Source organism: Plectropomus leopardus, chromosome 11 (genome assembly GCF_026936395.1).
Source record: "Plectropomus leopardus strain MGB_pleo_1.0 chromosome 11, ASM2693639v1, whole genome shotgun sequence".
NCBI lineage: Eukaryota > Metazoa > Chordata > Actinopteri > Perciformes > Serranidae > Plectropomus > Plectropomus leopardus.
Genome location: NC_142186.1, coordinates 32,357,689 through 32,383,356, shown reverse-complemented (window position 1 = coordinate 32,383,356; position 25,668 = coordinate 32,357,689). Strand labels below are relative to the sequence as shown.

General features: G+C 38.6%; 1 protein-coding gene across 1 annotated transcript in view; it reads right to left on the bottom strand.

Annotated features, from left to right (window-relative positions):
* Positions 1-1,259: 1,259 nt before the first annotated feature.
* Positions 1,260-25,668, bottom strand: part of ube2e2 (ubiquitin-conjugating enzyme E2E 2) — a 38,891-nt gene continuing 14,482 nt past the window's right edge. Inside the window, exons 4-6 of the mRNA XM_042490250.2 lie at positions 11,926-12,058; positions 3,533-3,680; positions 1,260-2,101 (exon numbers count right to left, since the gene is read on the bottom strand). Coding sequence (XP_042346184.1) covers positions 2,004-2,101; positions 3,533-3,680; positions 11,926-12,058 — 379 coding nt within the window. The 3' untranslated portion in view covers positions 1,260-2,003. The remainder of the gene's footprint in view (positions 2,102-3,532; positions 3,681-11,925; positions 12,059-25,668) is intronic.

Genomic DNA, 25,668 nt, shown 5'->3' with positions numbered 1-25,668 from the left:
AGCATAAAAATCGAGCTTGTTATGTGCCAGGTGAGGATCCCTCGGACCCCCCGCAGAGATCCTGAGGACAAACACATTTTAATCGCGAGTCGTCACATGTTGCCACTTTGCAGTGGACTTTCACATCTACATATTAAGCTCTAGGTATCCTTTTACGTCTGCTGCTGATGTTATGGGATGCCGCTCCCGTGATGTCAACAACAGCACATGGTGGGATGACACTGCGCGTGGTTGTATTTACGCAACAAAAGCACATGGCAACCAACACCGGGATGTCAACAACCGTACATGCTGGCATGAATGATTAGGATTAAGGAACATTAGATATAATAAAAATGAATGAAAAATGTCCAGAAAACAATATTTATATTTTTTTCTTTCTTTCTTTTTCCTTTTTTTTAAATGATTTTTTTGCGCTGTCATTTTTTAATTTTTGGCCATTATTTGTTAAATTTCTTGCTCCCCTTCAATGTTTTAAAAAAGAAAAATATTTACAATATTTTCTTTCTTAAATTTCTTAAATATTTATACAAAATATATTTTGTATATTAAATTCAAATCTAAATTTTGTTTTTAGTTTAGCAAAAGCTTTTAAAGAGAACATGCATTTTGGAGCAATTTGTAAAGTAAAAAACTTTGGCTTTTCTTTTTCTTGAAATATTTTTTGGTGATTTTAAAGAAACAGATTTGGCAATTTTAGTCTTCAAAATTGGTGATTTGAAAGAATTTTTTTTTTTCTTTAAAAATGTTTGATTTATAAGGGGAAAATACGGCAATATTTCTTTCTTCAATAACTGTTAATTTTTCAAGATTTTTTTCCCTTCAAAAGTTTTTTTTAATTGTTAAAGAAAATGTTTTGGTGATTTTTAAAGAAAACAAGCCTTCCAAACCCATTACATTTCTTTAAAAATCTCAATAAATACAATTTATCTCATCCAGAAACTGTATAAACAGAAATTATCATTGGATTTTCAAATTTCCAATGAACACATTATGTGTTAATATTCAGGTTTGTGAAACAAACCTTCAGGGTATATTTAGTTTGCCAAAAGTTTTCCAGACCTTGGAATTACTATTTGCAAATTCCACAACTTTTCCAGGTTTTCCATGACTGTATAAACCCTCACTAAGTGTTAACAATCAGGTGTGAATGACACATAAAAGCATTTCTGAGCCGCTGCTGAGTGAACGGAGGATCAGTGAAGAGGTGTGAATATTTGAGGCTGTCGTCAAACACAAATCCCAGACGGAGCCGAGCGTTTTCTCACAAGCCAACCACAGTGTGTTTTATTGGGTGCTTCAGTAATACAAGTGCACAACAAACCACTCTGCAATTGCAGAGGTGGCGGGTAGCCAGTAAATATACAAGTCCTGCCTCTTTCACAGGCAGACCTATACTTTTGTGGTCTGCCTCAAAAGCCTTTGAAAAAATACATACAGTACAAACAAAATCAGAGGAAGTTAAAAAGCATGAAGGATCCATTGACGCAAACCTTCCTGTTCCATGCAGATAACATATTGATGACAAATACAAAAAACCAAAACAAAAAAAAAGTAAAAAGCATATATTCTGCATGTTTGTTCCAGGTGCCACTAAGAAAATGAGAATACATACTGTATAGCTGGAGGACAATGCGTATGATATTTATAATATTCTGTGTTTTTTTTTCTCCAATACAATACTTCCAACATTCAGATATTGGAAAATAAAAATCCCAATCTACTCTTTGTATAAAAAAGAAGCTTTCAAGTCAACAAGGAACAAAGGACATTTTTTTGTCTTGTTTGATTTTTTTTTTTTTTTACACAGAAAAGGTAGATAAAATGTTGGGATGGAGGAGGAAGAGGAGGAGGAGGAGGAGGAGGAGGAGGAGGAGGAGGAGGAGGAGGGCAGGTATACCGTTGCACTTAGTGAGTGTGCTTTGACAGACTAAGGGTGAGAGAGAGAGGTAGAGAGGTACAGTGGAGGGTGAGGGGGGTCGAGGAGGGGGAGGGCCGGGAGTCTATGTGGCGTATCTCTTCGTCCATTGCTTGGCTATTCTGTCATGCTCTGTTCTGTTGGTCAGGTACTGTGTGGCGATGCTTCCCACCAGAGGGTCGGCTGAAAGAAAGCAAGAGACGGAGAGAGAAATCATCAAGTGTGATCAACCGCCTGAGCAGGAGTCACAAACTGTGTACTGACTATTTAAAAAAAGACATTTTTAACCTCTCAGGCCCCGATGAAGTAAACGTATGTGCAGGACAATCCGAGTTATATCACAAAAATGATCAAATTTCTGCTGGAGCAGTCCATAGATGAACATAGTGAACATAGTATTGTAGTGTAGAGCCTACACAAAATAGCGCAGTATTTTTGGCGATATATCGTTATACACAATATATATCTTGATATTTTATAATCTACTCTAAACTACTATAGACTGCTGTATCCTCCATGTTGGTTTGTTTTGGTACTGTGCTGTGTAGACGCCCCCTCGGCCACGCGGATGGACGCAAAACATAAGTGGAAAAGGAATATAAGTAAAGATTTTAGCTGAATCTGAGTAAAGATTTCTTCCACGACAGTTACCTTTTACAAATTTGAGTGTGTCATTATAATGTTATATAAATAGTATTAGAATAAAAAAACAAAACAGCTGTTGCTACGATTGATAAGTGATTTATCAAATTTTCCCTCCACAGTTAAAATGACTGATATCAAAGCAATTCGATTTGATTCCAGATCATTAAACCATCCACCAGATTCATGTTGAGTCCAAACCATAAAGAGTTTTGCCTCGATGACAGATGCAGTTTTTGATTTTATGACGGTGTGACGACCTTCAAGTAGACTTGATTACACTGTATCAAATTCGGCTGCATCACTAACCAGTTAATCAGACTGAAGGCAAAGACAGCCCCTCCAGAAACAGCAAAGTCTGCAGAGAGTTGTGCAAAAGCCGTAAAGTGACTATAAAACTTCCGCCTTGCAAGTTTATTTGCTGAACTTCCATTATTCTCAGACCTAAATCATAGTGAATTCTGCATGAAAGACGCCACAAAACGCTCATCTAACATCTTCAAAAGGAGGAAATTTTGCTTCACCAAGTCAAATTCCCTGTTTTTTATACTTGTTTTCCAGCCTGCACTCAAGCACGACATTTGTTTTCAAGCCAAAAAAATTAACTCCAAATAATATGTTTGTCATTTATATTATAATATTAGTTTTTCATTCGTTTTTTATTGTGGCTCTCCTCTCTGAGCAGCTCACTCGCTTTTCTCTTCTGTGAAAATGTGGTTTTATTATTTACAACTCCAGACTTGTGCCAAAGATCTGTCAGTGTTGGCCGGCGTCGTCAAACAATGAGGGTTTGAATTGGTCACGGCCAACTTAATGCACCGTTAATAATCTGGAAACATTATTTTTGACTGTGTGTCAACTTGAAATTTGGCCTCGAATAAAAATAAACATTGAACAGAACAAGTACTCTGAGTTGCATCACATAAAGGTCTCCTGACAGGAAGTGTTGGTCGGTGGGGACGCTGGTCTTACCTGGGTTACAGTCTGTGAGCAGGGAGCAGATGGACAGCAGCACCTTGGAGATGGTGAGGGCGGGGCTCCAGTTGTCCTTCAGGATGTCCAGACAGATCACCCCCTGACTGTTGATGTTGCAGTGATAGATCCTCGTACGAAATGTTACCTGCAGACACAGAAAAACACTACGGTTACAGAGAATATCTTATTTTACAAAGACAAGAAATCAGGACTTTTAAAAATGGTGATACTCGGTACGTTTACATGAACACGACATTATATGTTCAACTATTACTCAATCTTAAACTTTAACTTTTTTTTCTTTTTTCTTTTTATTTGCAATAACAAAAATTAAAAAACTCCACAGGTGACATACAGACAGTGGGCAGGGGTGGGTACAGGGTAATTACATGTAGAAAATCTGAGTACTGACATTAACTGAAGTTGTGCATGGTCAAGATTTGAATGATTATTGTAGAGAACTTTGTGAAAACATTTTTGAGAGTTTTTGTTAAAGAAAAGACAAGAGAAAGGGAAAAAAGATTTAAAATTTAATTTCAAAACTTACGGGGGTCCTTACAACCCAAAGAGGTTTATGTATATCAATTTGTGGAGAGAAACTACTGAACAGTTTCAATGTGGAGCTAAAATAATATCAAAACATAAACTAGTTTAAAATAATGCATAAAAACATGATTTTTTACGAGGCACAGAGATAAAGAGGGGGTTTGACAGTCACCAGGTGTTTACAGGGGCTACTGTTTATTTATTTGGTTACTTAATATTTATTTTTTCCTTGTTTATCTTCCTTGTAAAAAACAATAGATATTTGATTTTAGGTATGTGGGTGTTTGCATGTATGTTTAATTGATTTAAAGCGGAAGTCTGAGTTCACACAGTCGAACAAGTTCAACATTTGTCAAAAGCTTTGAGCAAAATGGCACAAGCCGCTCCGACTGTTCCACTTTTCCATATTTTGACGCGATCAACAACATGTCAGGGTAAGTTAATCAGAGTATGCACGGCTGTATGTTCACGGGAATATTAGTGGAATAATAATTTTCATTAGCCATGTGAACAGCTTAGCAGGAATTTTTTAAAAAAAAAGAGAGAAAGCCCCGTGCACAGCTATGCCTCTCTCCTAGGTCCCAGCCTGTGCAGGGTAACAATGAATCAAAGTTAAATTAAAGATGAATTAAGGTTCAGCGCATACCAGGATGCTCAGGTCGACACTTATTAGGAAGAAGCGAACTACGGCTTTCGCAAATTGCTTATTCATATTTGCTCTTTTAGCTTAGTAGAAATATTGTCTTTTTTTAAATACGGGCAAAACAAATATTTAGTGAAAAACACATAGTCACTGGTGCTAAAAAGAAATCTCAACATGTGGGAACTGCATGTATAGAAAATACAGAAAAAAAGATGTGAATTTGTAATTACTGTTGTTTGCTCAGCACTTTACTGAAACGGTTATCTTAAGAGAGAAAGAGAATTCTGTACTGAATAAATAATAGACAAATAATATAAAAATAACACTTTGTGATAAATAACCAGGAAACAAGTGAAGTCAAAGCATGCAACCTTTCGATTTAATTCTCTAATGTTTTGTCTTAGAGCCTCTTCTAAAGAGAGAATAATGAAACAGGCTTTAATTACTCACATTAATATATGTAGATGATGTAAAAACTCAGTGAGGATTAAGGGATATCTTCAGGAAATTAGTTTAAAACGCTTAAAGACAGCCTATTCTCTGTGTAGTCTGCAGGTTGAGAAGCTTGTTATAACAGGGAGTAATAATAGGTGAGACATGGCGGACAGTTAAAAGCTGCTGTGGGCCTTTCACCTCCTTTTTCTCTTTTATTCACATTAAAGCTAATGTATCAGCATCAGCACCGCTGTAATGGGCCTGCTCGATTGCTCCACTGAGGGCCATTTAACACCATTTGTCACTGTTGCTCAGTGTGCATGGAGCCACAAATGCACAGTATATAAAGAAGACTGTATTCTATATTGCAGTCGGTGAAACATTATATATTTAGTGTTTTGTTTTCTTTCTTTTCACGGCTTGAAAACAGCATTTATTCCTTCTAGCGTTGAGTTCACACCTCCAGTTCTCCTGATAATTTACTGAATGAGAACGACCAACAGAGGGCAGCATGGCGTCAAATCAAAACACCACAACAACAGTTTTGTTGTCACTTTGAACACTGGACCCCAGCACCCAAGTGTAAATTAATTCCTTGACTTGTCGCAGTAAACAGGCTCCCCGAACCTCACAGCCTCAAACACTGACTCACACAGGGTCACACACATTTTTAACAATACATTTCCAGGACTTTTTCATGACTTTGAGGCAAATTTTTAAGATCATAAATTCTCTGAAACAACCATCAGTACTCCTTATCGGTTCTTTTTCATGACTATATTATAGCTTTTTAAAATATATATTATTTTAAAAAATAATGAATTTAGAACTGGTTTAGAACTAAATATTTAAAGATAGCTTGGGGACTGTTCATCATTTATGAAAGGGGAGGGGGTGATGCAAAAAGAGGCGGCATGTCAAATTATTTTTTTTAAGCACTGAGGCGGGACTTTTGGTTTTTATTTCTGCTTAGGGGAGGAAATTTAACTTGAAATTAAGGTATTTTGTATTTATTTTTCTGTTGATTTTGTAGAAAACATGCTTTTGGAAGGCGTGTTTTTGGTGATTTTTAAAGAAAATATGCCTTCAAAACCTGCAGGCATCTTAACTTTTACAAAATTTGGAGAATTTTCTCTTTCTTTAAATTTTTTGGCAAAAGAAAAAAAAGCCTTTGTTTAAATTTTGCGGATTCTTTAAAGAAAACATTCCTTCTCTTTCTTTAAAAATCACACAAATTACTCCATGTATCACAGCCAGATACTGTAAAAACAGGAATAATTTTTAAATTAAATGATTTTCACATTTCTGACAGTCATTGAACGCATCACGTGTTTTTATACAGGTTTGTGAAACAAAATTTTATGACTTTTCCAAAACTTTCAGGGTATACTTTGTTTTCTAGAAGCAGAAGCATCTGATCTAAATATGGAGCAGGTGCTGACCCAAAAATGAACAAATAGTCAAAAGGCAAAAATAAAAGTCTCTCACACAGCAGGGATCCACTTATCACTTATGCATTAAATATTCACTTATTTAATGCATTAAATAATCACTAATTTAATGCATTAAATATGTAATAACTGAAGCCCTGCAGTGTGCACGCCTTTGTATATTTAGTTTTCCAAAACTTTTCCAGGCCTGGAAATTACTATTTGCCAACTCAATGACCTTCTCGGGTTTTTCCTGACTGTACGAACCCTGCTCATTACATGTTGACTAAATTAACGCTCAAACTGTGCTCACCTCAAACACCCTGAACAACCGACCTACCGCTGGCAAAGTCGTCTGTCTCGGCTCACATTTGAGCTTGACATCTGTTTGGTTCTGACACTTGACACCGCGGTTTGCCCCCACTGCTCCAATCACCAACATCTGGCCCCCCTGACCCTGACCCTCCGGAGGAAACCTCTAATGAGCCTTGGCATTCCCAAAAATCACACGGGGGCAGGACGGTATAAATAAGCGACCCCCCTCCACCTCCTCTGCAGACACAGAGCTCCTCTTCTGGCTCAGAAACAGAAAGGCTTCCACCTGGCAAACTTGTCAGCTCTTGTTTCTCTTTTAGAGTCTTGAGATTTGAAAAAGTGGGATTCTGGGTCCAAAACTCCCAAGCCCTCAGTCTGAGTGCATTCAGCGACTGAGCTCCACTGAAGCGTTTCTATAGTGAGGGAGTGTGTGGCAGCTACAGGCCGAAGGGTTTGGTGTGTGTGTGTCTGTGTGTGTGTCTGTGTGTGTGTGAAGGGGGGTTTGGCTGCAGATCACAGTGTGTCGGAGGGGTAGGAGGTATTGGAAGGGGCGGAAACACTCAAGTCCCTCTGGCAACAGAAAGCTGGGTCGGAGCCTGCGGATTTGTTTGAGTCTGCTGTCAAACACGGAGCTGGTGGTTACACAGCACAAAGAGCGAGAAAGAGCGAGAGAAGAGGGCGAGAGAGCGCAGGGAGGGGTGTCCGTAACAGAAAGCGGGGAGGGAAAATGGAAAGCTAAGTGAAAGGGTAATAGGGTGCACTGCAAACCAAAGGGGACACTGGCCCTGACAGTGTGCGTGTTCAATAATGACATCCACTCGACATCCTTAGAGCACTCTGCAGACAACATCACAAAAACAAGAAGACGCTGAGCACCGAACAGGTCAGGATTTGGCAGATTCTGAGCTTGAATCACGCCGATTCATAAAAGAAAAGCGCTAACTGAGCTGTTGAGAGTCAAAGAGCTGCAGCGCTGCTGACAAAACACCAGTGTGATTTAATGTGCTCTGCTGTCTTATTTCCCACATTACGCTGCCGTCGACATGCGTAAAAGTCACACTGCATCAGTCTGACTATTCATTCATTTTCTACACCTGCGCATGATCCCAATCCCCAGGCCGCAGACGGTTACTAGGCCATGAAACATTTACTACTGGAGCTACAATGGAACAATATGATCGGGCAACAAAAAGATAAATAATACTTGCATAACTTTATTGCCCATTAAAGGTTATTTTGTGGCTATTAGCTTAGTGAAATCTGTCTATGCTGCAGTTTTCTCACCAAGGCATGGCAAGTCAAGGCAAATTTATTTATATGGCACACTTCATACCCAAAGGCAACGCAAAGTGCTTTACAGATTAATCAAGTCAAAGTTCAATGTAGGCCAATCACAAAGCATGCCCCAAAGGGCTGCAGAAATAGTAATTTCAATTCAATTTAAACTATAAAGTCAAATATCACAAATCATAATTTGCCTCATAAAACTTTACAACACATGACATCCCTCTGTCCTTCAACCCTCACAGCAGATAAGGAGAACTCCATAAAAAAACCCTTTAACGGAGGAAAAACTGTAAAAACATCTGGGTAAACAGCTGAGGAGGGACATGTCGTGTGTACAGAACGGATGAACACAACAAAATAAAACCACTTCCAGTTACACCTCCCACAACAACAACAACAACAATATACATATTTTGAACTAAAGTAGGTCATCACCGCCCTTCAAGATTCAGCAGTACATGAAATGTGTGTGAGGACTTTACCTACGTGAAGCTGAGATGTTTATCTGTAGATTTTATTTAGAAAACAAAAAGACACAACATAAGTTTTGTTTTTGGGGTTATTTGCGGTCTCAGACATTTTTTTTAATTAGAGAGATGCAGAGCTAAGAATACTCCTTTTCTATGTACATGCAAAGCTGCATGTATTTTTAGAATCAAATGCACCATTTAATAAATCTGCACCAAAAAATGTTTGTACGGCACCATTTGGTGCATTTGCTCTCCTTTCTTGGCACCTCCACCGCAGGCAGACTGCCAACTTTTCAATTCAGTTTTTTGTAAGATATTAAAATTCTTCAAATAAGATACTTGGGTTGTTCCGAAAATTCTGAAAATTTCAGCAAAAGTATTTGGATTTGTGTTTTAACAGTTCAAATATGAGGAAATTCTAAATGTTGTAACTTAAATAAAACTAATGTTCCCTTTAATTTTCTCAAAAACTGTACAGTAAAATAACTTAAATTCAAGCTAACCTGAAAGAAAACTTTTATTTCATTTGTGAGAAGTTTAATGGAGAAGATTTTTACTGTGTTACAGCAAAAAATCTACTTATGATCATAGTGAAGGACATTTTGAGCAGAAATCCATTGCTGTCCGCTGTTTTATCAAATTAGGATTATTTGGTATATAAAATGTGAACAAAAGAATACTTCACACGTGTTTCCAAACAGGTGCATAAAAGAGGGACGAGCTAAACACAACTTGCAGAAAAACTCCTGAACACTGTCTAACTTGTAAAAATAATGATTTAGAAACATTTTGGTGAACAGCCCTTCATCCGCATCTTGCCAGGTGTGTGAACTTGTAAAAATAACAAAAAACCTTGTGCCATGACATCATATTTCAGCTGTGGACATTGAAACTGTCACTATGAAAACAGCTTGTGGATTGAGCCTGATCCAGCAGACACATGGCATGATGAAGGGTAAACCCTCAATCAGTTAGTTAAGTTTACTTTTTTGTTTTGTCCTGTTTTTAGTTTTGTTATTGATCACAGGTTCAACAATCATCAAAAACTAAAAACTGCTGTTTCTATGAAACATCAATACGAAGTAGACCTCGGCATTTAAAATAGGTGTAGAATTACAAATACACCCAAATTTACAATTGCAGCTATCTATCTCTTACCATAAATCTGTGGCCTAAAATCTGCTGTCATTCAGGATTCTGCACATGTAGGGAACTGCTGATCTGTATCTCTTCGTTGGACGTCTCAGGATGGTTTGTCTGAGCTCTTTTCTGACGACCTGTGAGCTCGTCCCTGAGGGGGGACAGCCAGTCACTGAAGTTGGACTTAAGCAGCTTTCTGGTGAAGTCGAGACACAGTTGAGTGCTTCTCTCTGCACAATCTGAGAGTGCAGACAGCCTCTGGGTACCCTGAGTATTTCTGGCCAACTATGATTTTTACAAGCATTAAAGGTTGCCAGTCTGTCACAGAACTGCTAGACAAACTGACAAACCATGCCTCATATGATGTAAGAAAATAAGAGTCTGTTCTGATGTGCCTAATATTAATGGGAGAGCAGACAGACTGTGCACACCAGAGGAAAACGTGCCAGTTTGTAGTTTCAGAATCACCTCTTCAAAACAATGTGAATATTTCTCGAAATAAAAGAACTAAAATCAAAGTTAAAGCGATTATAATACAGAGAATACCGAAAAAATGTATCAGGCAGCCAGAGACGCAACTGAAGATAAATACTGAGGTTTATCTGTATCTACAGGTAATGACATCCATTTATCCATATTTAAGGCTGCATATCTGAACTCTTTAGCTTTAATGTAGCGACTAAAATAACGCAGTGTCAAGTAGTATCCAAACTTCCACAGTCAAACGATACCTGCATTCAATTCTGTACCAAGATCTAAAAAAAAAGACTATTTATTTGCAGCCGATCACCATAGGCATTTTTACATTTAATGCGATGTGCAATTGGCCCGCTTCTTCTGCAGCTACATCTGATATATACTGTGGTGCGTCCAAGTCAAGCGCTGCGTTTTTGATAAAGTTAGCAGTTCAGCATGCAGAGAAGCTGCCAAAATGTTTGAAAGTAAAAATGTTGATTACTTCAGGTCAGATAAATGGGTGCTAGGATAAATAACTGGTCTTTTGTTTGTTAAAAATTTAAGCGCAACACTTTTGTTTTTGCTCCCAATTTTCAAAGGATTAAGTTAAAGATCTACAACTTTTTATGCACTCCACAAATATATTTCTCTCTAATTTTGGTTGTAAATTTGATAGTAAGATAATCAATCCACCTAACAGGTATGGCATATCAAGATGCTGATTAAACAGCATCATAACTACACAGGTGTGCCTTGGGCTCACAATAAAAGGCCACTCTAAAGTGTACAGTATCAAACAGCTTTCTCAGAAAAGGACAATTAAAAAAGTGATAGCTTTGTGACTGACTCGCTCTCATCTAACATCAGTCACTACTGGAACAGTTTGACCACACATAAAGGCTTGCCAGATGTTGAAAAAATCATGGAATTGATCCAGTGTCCATGATATGCTAAAGGGAAATGGCATGTATCACAACTCTAAAGGAGAGCATGCAGCTCGAAAACGTCACTCGTGAGTTACTCAGTAACAGCTGCAAGGGGAGCTTAAGTGTGCAGACTTTTCTCTCTCTTTTGCTTGTACTTTTGTGTGGATGTGAGCATTTTCTACCCCTTTTGCTTGGTGTATCACAACTCTACAATGAGCTTGTCAAATCACTTGAATACTGTAAGTAAAAGCGTAGACTTCTTGCAAAATAGTCTTTTTTCTTGCTATATGGCCAAAGTTGCTGTAACCTGAATGCAAACAAAGTGGCTTACTGTCATGTTAATTTAGTGAAACTGACTGAAAACTCATGCTTCAAAAAAGTCAGACTTGTGTACTCATCAAAAAGTGATAGTCAGGACTGCCCTCATATCAAAGGAACGGAGAACTATATTGGTATCGGCATCACTTTGAGGGTACTGATATTGGTGTTTTGGAAATTTCCTAAACAATTCCCAGCTCTAGTCACTTGCAACTGCAAATTATTCCACACAAAAAATATCAAATATAAACTGACTATGTCTGCGATGGAAGAAAATGTTAATACAGTTAATGCTTCACGATCTCTTCATTAAATGACCCAGATATTTTGTCGACATTTCCCCAGACGCTGTGCAGGAAGCTCATACTCGGTCGGCTATTCAAACATCCAAACACTGTAACAGTTATGTCTGCAGGCTGCTGACCTTGGGGGGTTTGAAGGGGTAGTCTGGCGTGAAGGCGATGTCCAAGAAGAAGACGCCTCCCTCGTACACGGAGCCCGGGGGGCCCAGGATGGTCGACCTCCACTCGTAGATGTTGTCTCCTTTGGGGCCGGCGCTGGAAAATTGAAACAAAAGACGTGTTAATATGTTAATCAGCGCAGCGCGCCGGACTCGACAGCCTGGTGTTCAAACCGCCAGCGGGGCTGACAGAGATTTGGGGGAGAGACAGTAAATGCTGCTTTCTGACAAGTTAATGATGGAGATTTGGGGAATGCCGAGGCCGTGGAGGTTTGAGGGTTTTTAGTTCAAGGCTATTTTGGTAGGATTTAGATTATCTGAAAATTTTGATGAGAAGATGAGATTACCTGCTGTTGGGAGTTGAGTTAGTGAAGTGCGCACGCACACACACACACACACACACACACACACACACACACACACACACACACACACACACAGCAGTGAACCACTTTATACATGAGTGTTCAGATAAAGATTGAAAGAATACGAAAAATGATATTTACAGGGCAAGCACTGCAAAATGATTTCATATTCGAGCCGTTCTTCATTCATGAGATGAGTATTTATGCTGAAGTGGAGGCTGAAGGTCACATCTGTTGTATAGGCTCCGTAATTAATGCCATTTCCATATTACGGGCTCCCTCCCCCACTGTTGTTTGTAAGACCCTGAGCTGGCACAGAGCCAGAAGAGACCGGGACAATGTCCAGATCACAAAGCCCGGGACAATGAACAATCCCTCCGATTTCATGTAATTACCAGGGATGGTGTTTTACGCAAACCTTTTGCTTGCTGGCTGATGTGCTTAAAAATGTGCCCGATGCACATACAGGGTTTGCTTTCACCCAAGGCTGCTGCATTCCCTTTTATTCAGACATAAACCAATAATCTAAGACGGAGATTTCCTGTGTAACAACCTCAAACAGCTAGACAGTTAAAAGCAGCATCTGGCTCCAAGCATGCCCTTGAAAACAGATCACTCCCCATAAATAGAAATAAGACATTAGACATTTCCTTCCTCCTGCAGTATCAACACATGCAAATTTCCAACTAATCTACTTTGCCACTCTTTCACACTGGCCCTCTCTTAAGTCTTCTTTAATTAGCTAATTATGATTACTTCGTCTCTGGGGAATTACTTCAAAATACACTGTCGATAAGGACATCCCCAATCTGGACTTGTGTTGTTTCAGGCACAAAGACATTTTCTTTTTATTTTGTAAGAGTGAAAACACAATAACAAAAGCAGAGAATGTAAAACGACCATGCTGAGTATTGTTTGTGCAGATGAAGGGAACACACACTGAGTATTTGTCTTTGTAAACCTCATACTTAAACGGCAGTAATTGATAACATGCACCAAACACATGGAGGGAACTCGTCAATGTACAAAGCTGTAAAATTAGGTGTTAACCCTTTAGAACCTGGATCGACGTCAGTTTTATTGTGTTGCGTTCAGACGCCTTTCACAAGTATTTAAACCTCTAAAACCTGTTAAGATTTTAGTGGTTTCCTTTGTTTTCAAATTTCTTTTGAAAACAAAGGAAAAAGAAATGTCCAGAAAATTAAGAAAAAAATTTAAAAAGAAAGAAAAATTTGTAAAAGGCTACATGCAAATGATCTGAAATTAGCTGTGGGAAGATTATTAGATATTGTCCAAAAAAACAAAACAAAACAAAAAAAAGGGAAAAAAATGTACAGCAAACTATATTTAAAATTCTTATTATTATACATTAAAATTATATTCCAGAAAAAAGTATACTTTTCGCACCTCTGATACAGGGTTACTGCAGCTTAAGGCAAGGTAGATTTAAGACTTTAAAGAGTTTCTTTTAATGCCACTTAGAACAAACTACAAGACCAGTTTTCTAATAACTAAAATTAAAGAAGGACAATTTTATTTTGTACAGATAATATTGTGAAATAAAACACAACTATTTTTTGTCCAATAAAAAAGTTTATTTTTTTAAGATTATCTACAATAAAAACATTATACTATCACAAAAGTATCTATTTGGTTTAACAAAAAAAAAAAGATGTTCAAAAGTATTTTGATATTTTACAATGCAAAATAAAAAAATATTTTAAAAAATCATAAAATCCTACTTCCCATGTCAGACTTTTGAAAGATTAAGTAATTTAATACGAATTAAGGCCTTAAGACTTTTTAAGGATCTGGAGGAACTCTGTTCTTAATGTCTTTTCCTTGTCTCGTCTTCTTTTTTTTTTTTTCATTTTCTTGTTTTGCTTATTTTAAAGTAATTGTCTTGTAACTTTTTACTAATTCCATGGGTCATTTCTTGTTAAGTTGCTCATTGCCTTCAGGTTTCAAAGGGTTAAAGAACACAAAGTATTAACAATATTGGTTTCATTTGTTTTGGCAGACGCAAACAATGCTACCTCCATTTGATCATATGACCAGGTTTTGTTTCCAAACAATCTGTGTTGCATTTTAGCAGACAGAGAGCTCTATCTATCTGAATCAACCGCAGGAAATGACCTAAAAATACAAGGATTTATAAGCACACAGAGACAGATGTTGACATCAGATAGCCAGCCGTAACTTGTGCTTGGAAAGCCTGTCATAACAATATAAAGTGCAGGCGAACCGCAGTCCGAACTGGTGGTCACATACAGCTGTTGCTACATTTTTGTGTTGTGTTATTCAACAGGAGTTAAATTAGAGCAGAGGGATTCAATATTTCCATCATGACTGCGCTGGAATCAGATGAGTTTTGACACAAGATGTCAGGCTTCCCAAATAAAAGTCTGCTCAATAAAAAATCTACTTGAGGGGTTGTCCTTGACTCAGCAGAGTCTAAATCAAACAGTCACAGGAGCTCTTTGACAAACCAATTAATCTGCCTGATTGTGTTATTATTGGAGTTTGCTGTTCCTCTGCAGATGAATGCAAATGGATCTCTTTAGATCTGCTGCCTATCAAAAAGCCACAGATGTGACTGCTTTTCATGTGATTACTAATACCCAAATCTGAATAAAAAGAAAATAAAACACCAACGCAGCCCCTCACATTTTTTGTCTGACTGATTAGTAAAGTATAGTATTAGTAAAGCCCCCTTATCGCTGCACAAAAAAATCAACTACCACCAGCTAAAATGTGGCTTTTGTATTTAATGGGAGAGTGACAATCATCATTCACTTCCAGGTAACTTTGCAGTAGTCATGGGTATTTATCGGCTCTAGCTACGACTGGCTCTGATAGGCAGTGAATGAAATACACCACCAGGGTGGACACACTAATTTTGCCCCTTTTCCAGGGCAAAATAATGATGGGCCACAATTTTTAAATACTAAGTTTAAAAAAGAGAATAAGCACGAGATATAAAAAGAAGTAACCGATGAGAAGTAACATTTTCACTGGCCTCCATGCTGCTTTTTGCAGGTTACAAACCTGTTTTCTGGCCCGTCTGTAACGACAAAAATGACACACCAGAAAATAACAAAAAATAAATAAATGAAACACACAGAAAGGTAGACTCATCTGCTGCATTACCATACATCTATGACCAGAGCAGTGTACTAATTTTAGTGGAAAAAGGGTGTAAGAGTGTGCAGCCTTAAGACAAATTCATAGGCCCCAAGGGTCCATGCAGACCGTCTGTATGCAGCCCATTTTATGTTACTGCACACGTAGCAAATGCACGAATGCGCATGCTCCAGTTACAAAATATAATGTCTTGTTCCACGATTCTGGCCGGTCAAAAACACTATGGTAAAGCCAGCAGCGGCCGCTGCACCATGGTGACGTTTTTTAATTTGGATATTCAACAGAAACTCACTCAAACGTTGGCAGTAGGAGGACGGTAAGCTCCCCTTCCCGCCCTCCTGTTTACGGCTGGGGGCTGATGCAGATCCTCAGTGTACTACATATGAAGCTCTCAGCTTTAGTGCTAAATGAATTAACCACTGATAATCCTTATGATGTTTGATAATGATGATTATTGAGATTTTACTGTAATGATGGTTTGCAGAAAAACTAATTTGCTGTATGAATATAACAAATAGCCACAGCCGCACTTAATAACAGCTGGTCTGGCACCGTTGGAGCACCTTGCAGTGCGACACAGTCCGAGAAATTGCTCTTTCTTTGCTGAATTTCTCACTGACAGGTTTAATGAATGGTGGAGAGCACATGTATTGATATGCAAACGAATGATTATGGGTAGAAAAAGAGAGATGGCTGGTTGCTCTGTAGGCTATAATCAAACGTAGAAAACTTGTGTCGGGTGCTAATGGAAAACAGAAACAATAGTATTAACAGGAAGGAAATCTAGGCACTCAAAAAATTAGAAAAACGAGTAGAAATAACATTAAAAAGCCTAAATTGGTAAAAAAAAAAAAAAAAAAAAAGTCATAATGTTTCAACCACTGCCTGACTTCATCAATGATTAAGGGTGTTTCTAGATCCATCTGTGGTGGCCTGTGGGTGTGAAAATGCTTCTCGTGCATGTTCACCCTGCGCCACAACAATCAAGATTTATGAAACAGAATCAGGGGTATGCACCACTTTATAAATCTGAACAGAAGAATGTGTATACACATTTCTACCTTTTAGCGTACACACTGTTTTACTCTTGAATATAGTCTTGAGTTTTATGCATTTAGAGGAGAAAGAAGGCAAGGGTGAAACTTCTCTCTCATGCTCACTTTTTTCAGTTTCACAAAACTACTTCAGGCACTTTTTGTATCTAAGCGAGTGCAACACCATGAATGCCTTTGAAGAAAGATTATCTCAAAGTTTGCACTTTCATCCCCATATTTGAATAAGTATCGTGTTTCTCTCCAGTCTTAGACGGCCGTCTTCTCACCCCGTCTTTGAGTGTGGCCGAGCAGCAATAAACAGTTCAGATGCAATCTGATGACTTGCTGCACAAACCAGTTCATTTCAAGCAAGTCCTGTTGTGATGTAATTAGGCAGTGTGATCCTGACTGATAGAAATATCAACTGAACTCGCTGCGATCCCTCTCCAACTCTCCAAACATGACTTTCTACATTTCCTGCTGTTGACAGAACCACACAGACAGCTTATTTTTCTCGCTCTAGGCAATCTCCCCTCTGCGCTTACACTTCAGTGCCACACGCACACCTCAAGGTAACACTTCTATTACCGCTACTATTCAAAACCTTCCCTGACACCGCCGTGAAAGAAACAGCCGACTATTCCATTTCCAAACATCTCCAATAGGAGCAGATGCTCACTTCCTTTGGAGGCTGATGAGTTTGTAGGGCTGATAATAACTCAGACATGATGGAAAGATAGAGATGAGCAGGCATGGCAGAGGTCCTCGCTCAGCGGCGAGATTGCTGTAGGGGATCTGACAACCACACAAGGGCTGTGGATAAAGGCTAAGTCAATAGCTGAATGTGCATGCCACCGCTGGCTGTTGCTTGGAGACCTCCTTCCCCCGCCAGCTCGGGCGATCCTGTGGTGCTTTGTTGCAGCTGGTTCAGGGCCAGCTCATTCAGGATCTGACAGTCTCTCACTTGGCCATTAAATTTGGGAGAGGTGAGCGTCATGGAGATTGCAAGACACTCAAGCGGCGATTGGTAGCATCAACGAGTGCATGAGATCGCATTCGCCAGGGTTTAATTAAAGCACGCTAAACGGCAGGAGTTAAACAGCTGATGAGTCCTTGACCGTGGGTAATATGTATGCAGAATATTCTGCTCTGCAACTGACATATTCAATCATGGTAATTATTGGGTAGTCAAGGCATTACATTTGGGCTGCACCTACAGATTATTTTTCTCGACTGAACGATTATTTTTTAGTTCAGTTGACTAATCTAATGACTAAGCGACTGATTATTCTACGGATAATTTTTTATTACACTGTAAATACAGATAACACTTAATTTACCCAAACATAATTTCAAAAACTTGTCTCATTTATATTTAAATGTGGTATGATATTTATTAATATTCATATCATAGACCCTATTTGTCATACGTTAAATCCGAAATTTAAAAGGACAGCTGTGACTAGGGTTACAACGATGTGAGATTTTCATAGTACGATAACCGTCTCAGAAGATATTGCAGTTTTACAGTATCACTTTTCTGAGTGTGATAAATTTACATGTGTTGTTGAATCCTCTATCCTGAACTGTGTGATGGTAATTGTGAGACACAGTTGTTAAAGTAAAAATATAGATATCACCAATTATTTTGAGATTTTACAATGCAATGTAAAAAATAAATAAATAAAATGTAAGGAAAAAAGTTAAAAACCCTGCTTCCAAAGTCTTAGCATTTTTAAGCCTTTTTAAAGAGTGAATTAAAACATTTTAATAGTAATAAAGGCCTTTTTGTAGATGTATAAATTAAATGTCTTTTAAAGGATCTGCAAGAACCCTGTATCACATCCATGAATCGCTGCAGCCCTACAAAATATGAATTTCAATTCTGCAAGAGCAACATTAAACCAAGATTCCTTCAGGGTTCTGTGTTTTCATGCACGGCTGCAAATTCCTCATTGGTGCTTTTAAAAAATCAGCATCATTGAATCAATGTGAAGTCAATCAGGGCGTTAAGAAGAACAAACACATGATAATCTAACACAAAGACCTGAAACTGAGAGCAACAGTCTGATAAATATTCCGTGTCACTCCTGTCTTTTTTTCTCTCTCTACGGGAAAACAATCTTCTCTTCAAGCAGACAGATCTGCTCAGCACAAACACGTGACGTTAACTGGTGTAACTGCGCTGCTTATGGGCTTTGTTGGAGGCTGCGACGATAATAACCTCTGTGTAAGTAACACTACATCTGCAGTGCACCGTCAGCCAAATGCCTTGATTCAGTGAATATTTGGGTCATTTGTTTCAAGGGTCTGGGATACATTAGGGTGCGGGTGTCCGTGAGAGTCTTGCCACTGCCCTGTCCGCCAAGATTACACTCATGTAGGAACCCACTTTGACAGCTGAGCTGCTTCCTGCTCAGCAGAGCACCAAAACAGTGTTTGACCACAGATTCACACTGCTCTCCGTCTTTGTGGGTTTGTTTTAACAGCTTCTTTTGATTATTCTTGCTTTTTTTCTAAAAGGGATCTACTATGTTTTTTGTTATTTTCTATCACATGTATAATACTAAAATTCTGGAAGTTTATATTTAATGTGGTCATGGGTTTAAATGATGAGGTAAATATGCATGAAAGTACTCCCTGTGAACATAACCTAAGGCTCCAGACCATTTTAATACTCTGTTTCCAACATTTTATCTACTTTGGCTACAAGATGATGTCAGATCCAGGCCCCCAGCAACAGCACCAGGCTCTGAGGACAATCTTACATCGTAGTCAAACGACCAACAGATTTACTTTGTGGAAGCAAAGACTGTAAATCAGTGTATACGTCTTTTGGGCATTACAGCCCCCGCAATTTTTATTATTTACTATCTTTTATTTTATTTTTTCTGCTTCCTCTTGCTCATTTAATTTGTTAAAATGCCACTGCAGTTGTTAATCTAAAAAGCTTTATTTTATTAATTTTTTTAATTGGTGAGTATTTTTTCACCCAAAGAAAGTGTTGCTCCCAAGCTGCAGGCACAAAGGTAGCTGGATGCTAACGTCCGGGAAGCACTAAATCTTGTTCCCAATATTGTTATTTTCACCCCAATTGTGGATCATACCACTGCTGTGACATTTCTGGTTGTGTTTTGAAGCTTTTATTTGTGATTTTTCATTATACAACATGCTGTTTTCTTTCTTACAGTCACTCCTCATGGATCTATAAAGAAAACTGGATACAGGGTAGGAAGCAGAGTGGAAGTTCAGTGGCGCATGAATCCAAAAAAGTTAGACTGCCACATGTAAAGTCACCCTGATGACTGGCAGTGCTTCTACACTGTGTGACCCGCAGAGCAGATGCACTTGAGATTTTTGCCATCTGAGCCAGCTTCCAGTTTAGCACCCAGTTAACCTGAATGGTGATAATATGATTCAATTATGCATCTTTTTTAGACTTCACAAATGCTATCAGAGCAAATGGATGAATTTCTGACACTCAAAACATTTTTGCACTGATTTACAGACGTCTCTTTCGCTATGTAAGTCTATAGCAAAAATAGGGTCATATGGCATCATATGACAGATGTAAATCCACTGTTTGGTCACCCCAAATATTGACCAGCACACCTATTGGAGGCCTGGTAGAGATGCCGAGAAACAGAGGACCCCTAATGCTGATCAATCACAGACAGTATGAGAAAAAATGTGTTTCTTGAGCTTTGAATCATGTATACATGTTCTAGGAGAAAAGCAAAACACAAATATGACCCTAAAAATGAGCATTATACAGGTCTCCTTTAATAGCAACAACAGTTAGGATACTTCACTAAATGTAGCATCAATCCCAGCTTGTATCTTCAGCATGATGCAGTCATAAAGTTGTGTTTGTGAAACCTGTGAGGGAGCGAGTAATTGCATCCCACAGTGACCTCGCTCTGTGCTTCACCTCAACAAAGACTCATCAGTGCACACAAGGCTGAGAGAGATTGGACACTTTGAAACCTCGAGACTGCACTGAGACATTTTCCAGAGGAGGATTAAGAAAACGGTTCCTTCTTCAAATATAAAGCAACACTTTACCACGGAGCTACTTCATCATTTTCACCTTTCAGTCGTAGTTCCTGAAAACTATCCAAGCTGTGCCCCATAATCACAGGCAGCAGTAATCATTTCCATATATATTGAATGACCTTTCCTCACCATGATACAGTGCGGTATGTGAGACCAGGGTGCCCATTTAATCATCCACATTGCCTTATTTCATAGACAGGGCAATCTGCAGATTGGTGCCAATGCCAAAGATAACCTTTATCTTGCAGCCTGAGAGCTGAGCTAATCTCCGCAAAATCGCTAACCCATCTTGTCACCTAGAGCCAATTCCCACAGACGTCAAGGTGCGGGTTAAGTTGATGAAAGAGATGGTCATGAGATAGGCCTCTGCCACTCACAGGTGAACTTAAAAGTCCTTTGTGAGGAAATTGTTAAACTATATCTTACATCCAAACTGATTTCATTTGGGGAATTTAGCACACACTCCAGAGCAGACTGCACTGACTCACCAAAGTAGAATTAAGGTCTTACATCAAAGACAAAACTGAAGGCAACTGCAAATTTATAAAACTCTTCAAGGAGCTTAAATAAAATTTCCATGACCATTCGCAATGTATAATACAAGAAATACTCCATCTCAAAAATGCAGCATGTAAAAGTAGTAGAGGGGCACAACATTGGCAAGGAAACTTTAGGATTTATGTTAAAACACACAGACAAAACCTATTTTTTCTACTATTCTGACATATCAGATTCCATCTCTGTTCAAACATAGTTCCCACTAGCTGACATACATGGAAGGAGAGACAGAACAAGGGCAGAAAATTAAGAAATACACGTGATGGTTAACCAGAATTACCGCCGTGCGTTTGTATGCCTCCACACATCAGTCAAGTAGCACTCAAAGTTTACATCCATGTCTGTGAAAGCATGATTGCTTCACACACAGAAGAGGTCTAAAATCGGCACAGTTTCAAAGTGAGCACCCAAGATTGGTTCAACAATTTAGTATCTGACCAAGTGTTTTCTCTTCTGTTTCTGACTTATGACATTGAGAAATATGGAAAAGAGTTTTTGCAGAACATTATAATGTCACAGTGGAGTTGAACATTGACCTTTTTGATATAAAATGTCATCACTTTATCAATCTATCCTGTTAGACATGTGTGAGACTTAAGAAGTCCCAGTAACTTTTGATCTTTAAAAAATCTAATTTGTTCATCATTGAGTCTAAGTCCAAGTATGTGCCAAATTTGAAGAAAGTCCCTCTTGGCATTTTTGAGATATCACGTGCATAGACCATAGAATTGAATATAAAAATATCATCAATTCATCATTACATCCTATCAGAAATTTGTGTGAAATTTCTTCATAATAAGCATATGAATTCTTGAGTTACGGCCAAAAACAGGATTTGTGACCCTGACCTTTCAGCACCAAATTCTAATCAGTTGATTTATTTGTGCAAAATTTTTAAAAACTCCCTCTATCCTTGAGATATAACGTTCACAGAAATTAGGCGGATGCAAGGTCACAGTGACCTTGGACTTTGATCTATGAGCACCAAAATGTAATCAATACATCCTTGAGTCCAAGTGGACGTTTGTGCTAAATTTGAAGAAATTCCCCCCAGGTAATCTTGAGATATTGCGTTCACAAGACTGGAACGTATGTGCAGTCAACCAAAAAACAAAAAGCCTCCGGGCCTTGGTGATCGCCGGCACAGAGGCATACCAAAACATCAAATGGATGCATATTAGAGCTAACATTGAAATCACATTAATTTCATGACACACAACAAAGTTCCATGACTTTCCAAAGCCTGGAAAATAAGACTCTGAAATTCTGTGACCCTGAACTATTAAAGAATGCAAAACCACAGTTGAAGGGAAACAGCAGGAAAAACAGTCTTGTGTATCTTAAACAAGCGTGTGTGGTAGAAATAGAGTCTAAAAGAAACTTTAATTTAGACAAACAATATACAGTTTGTCCGTCGTCAAAGGAACAGCTCCAAATATTTCACTAGTAAGACTTCAAAGACTAATCTTGTTAGTGCCAAACTGTGCGCACTGGCAACAGTTAATTCACAGTGGGTTTTATTGTCTAAAGTACTACAATATGCTGAAGAAGTTCATCTTTTACTCATTTGTCCAGTTATATTAAACTAGCCGTGTAGCTCACAGGCATGTGAGCATATCTGGGGGTGTTGGGTAATCTGTGAAATTTCTGGCCTTAAAAGGAAACCACAAAGTAGAACCTCTTTCCTAGGAAAACCACCGAGAAACATTCACACCCTTTCAAAGAAATGCTTTTTGCCTTTTTTTATATTGATTTTACATGAAACTGTTTGGAAATATCTTAAAGACTGCTCTAAAAGATTAGCCTGATTGACAGCAGTGTTTTTACTCATTTTTTTAGTGAAAATTTGACTGTTTGAACACACTGAGCCTATTGATTTATTTATTTTTAGTTGATTTTATGGAGACAAAGCAAATAAACATTGTATAACTTCAGCCTGTTACAAACAAGCTGTAGTAACTGATGTTTCACATATGGAGATTATAGCTATTGCTAGTTTCCAACTCATTTCCCTAGTTAGGCTTTTAGTAAAGGCATGAAGGTTACAATAATGTGCATACAATAAGAGATGGACAAAGTGCTGCAGGTGTGATATGAGAAGAAAAAGCCTTGCTTTTGTATTCCTTCGAGAACCACTCAAGTTGCACTTTCAGTTTACATCCATGTCTGTGAAAACATGGATGCTTCACACACATCTTAAGGACCTATACAGTCTGCGTAGTTTTATAATTAGTGTCACCACTCCCCTTCTGTTCCTAAGTTATGTCGTTGAAAAATAAAAAATGTTTTTTTACGAACATTATGATGCCACAGTGAAGTTAATCTTTTGGATATAAAATACCATCACTTCATCGTTTTATCCTATTACACATTTGTGGATGAGACATGAGAGGTCACAGTAACTTTTTTTGACCACCAAAGTGTAATTAGTTTGTTGCTGACTCCAAATGCATGTTTGTGCCAAATTTGAAAAAAATTCCCTCTAGGTGTTCTAGAGATATCACGTTCACAAAAATAGGGCATACAGACAAACAGAAAACCCAAAACACCATGCCTCCGGCCTCGGCTGTTACTGGCACAGAGGTATAAAAACTGGTCTCTGTAGGAATCCATTGTAACCACAGCTGCTCTGTAAAACTACACACTTTTTACAGCCACCTTTCAAGTCTAACGAGGGTACTTTAAGATTAGGTTGCATGTAAAAGATGAGACAGATGGAATATCACTTTAATATAGCAAACATAAAAGGTCAGAAAACAAATCATGTAAAAAATATTCACTGGTGAAACACTAAACACGGCAATACCACCGAGCACAAACCCAGAGCGTTCCCAGAGCAGCCTGTCACACAGAGAGCTGTTTACGGGAGCAGGTAAATAGCTGTCTGAGCCAAGACCTGCACCAAGGGGCTGATAAATAAAACAGGAGAGTAAACCAATAATTGAATGTGAATCAGTATGTTTTGGAGCTTGTGAATACAGCCATGCACAAATAAAGCCATTATCTGCATTATTCCAGTTCGTTCCCCCACAGGCACTTTTTTTTCCTAATGGCGCTGTCATTCAGTTCAGATCTTCTTTTCTATCAGTGTGGCTGCTGCGGTTATCAGAAGAGGAACTTTAATGAAGCAATCTTTTCCACGCCCCCGACCGTGAAAGAGCCCCAAGACCAATTACTGTGCAGCTCAGCAGCCGAGGTGACACCTCCTTCCTCTGTTCTCTTGTCTTTATTGTCTCAAATGACATGGTTTGTTTTTTAATCAAGCCTTTTATTGTTCATGTGTACAATGAATACTGCAATTACTGACCGGACGGTTTATCCAGCAACAGGGGAAGTGGTTGAGTAGGTGGTTGCATGCTTTCTAAGTCGAAGGGAACAGCACAATTTTATTCTCACAGGAGGGCAACTGTGCATGCTGGGCTGAATCAATCTAAATAGCAGCCAGTATTGAATTGAGGAAGTATACTTCTAAGGAGAGAATTGAAGAACTGGCCTTTCACTCAGGAAGTTTGTCCTCACTGGGCTTTAAAGTCATGTTAACAAAGCTGTAAGTAAAGCAGGGGATCTGTTTATTTTCCCCAGCCTTCCTTTATAATTCAGCGAGATGGTTCTGAGGTACAACAGAGATTTTTTTATGCGGTAAGCGTTTTTCTTCCCCGCATCTGAGCTGCTACATGCAGGCAGCGTCTGATGCAGTGCAAATGTTTGCTCGTGGCTAAAAATGAATAATGCAGAGCATATATCATTACCATAACACACACAGGCTTTGCATAAAGGCAACAGCACAACATCATGAGTCATAAAAATATCACTTAGACCACAAAGCATTGCTGTGTGTACACAGGGTGAAGGATGACACAGCTACCAACAGTAAAAAAAACCCAAAAACAATAAAACCTTTGGTTCTATAAATGAGGCCCATGTAAACCTCAAACCAAAGTTGCACAATTTTGCAGAAAATAAAAACATATGAGGAGCGTATTGTCTATGATATTAATCAGAACTGAAGTCAGGCTTTCTCCACACATTAATTTATTTGTGGCAGCCTGCTATGATAAAAAAAAAATCTGCCATCATCCATTGATATTTTAGGAGTTGGACCATTCATTAATGAGCGCTATTGGAATCAGGCTGTTCTCACAAACTGTTTGTACGTTTTCCTATTAAAAGTAATGCACCCACATTTGTACCCCAAGTATTCTAAAAGGCTGTGATCATGTGGCCATTTTGCACTGGCCAGAGTAAACAAGAAGCAGTCCCAAGCTGTCTTGTAAGGACAAAGGTTGGGGTAGTGGATGGGTCAAAAAAATACAGACTTTAAAGTTATAGTTCAGTAATGTATTGCACCACACTCTCAGAGCGTACTCTGGGCACAGACGGAGCAGCAGAACATCGTGCCCAGTGAAATTTAATCATTAATTGTGCTTGGTCTTAAACTTTGCATTCACTGCCTCTGCAGCTTCTGCTCCACTCATCCATCGATCTGATCTAATCGGCTCTGACTGAATTGAATGATCAATTATCCACCCCACGTAACTCCACAAAGTGCT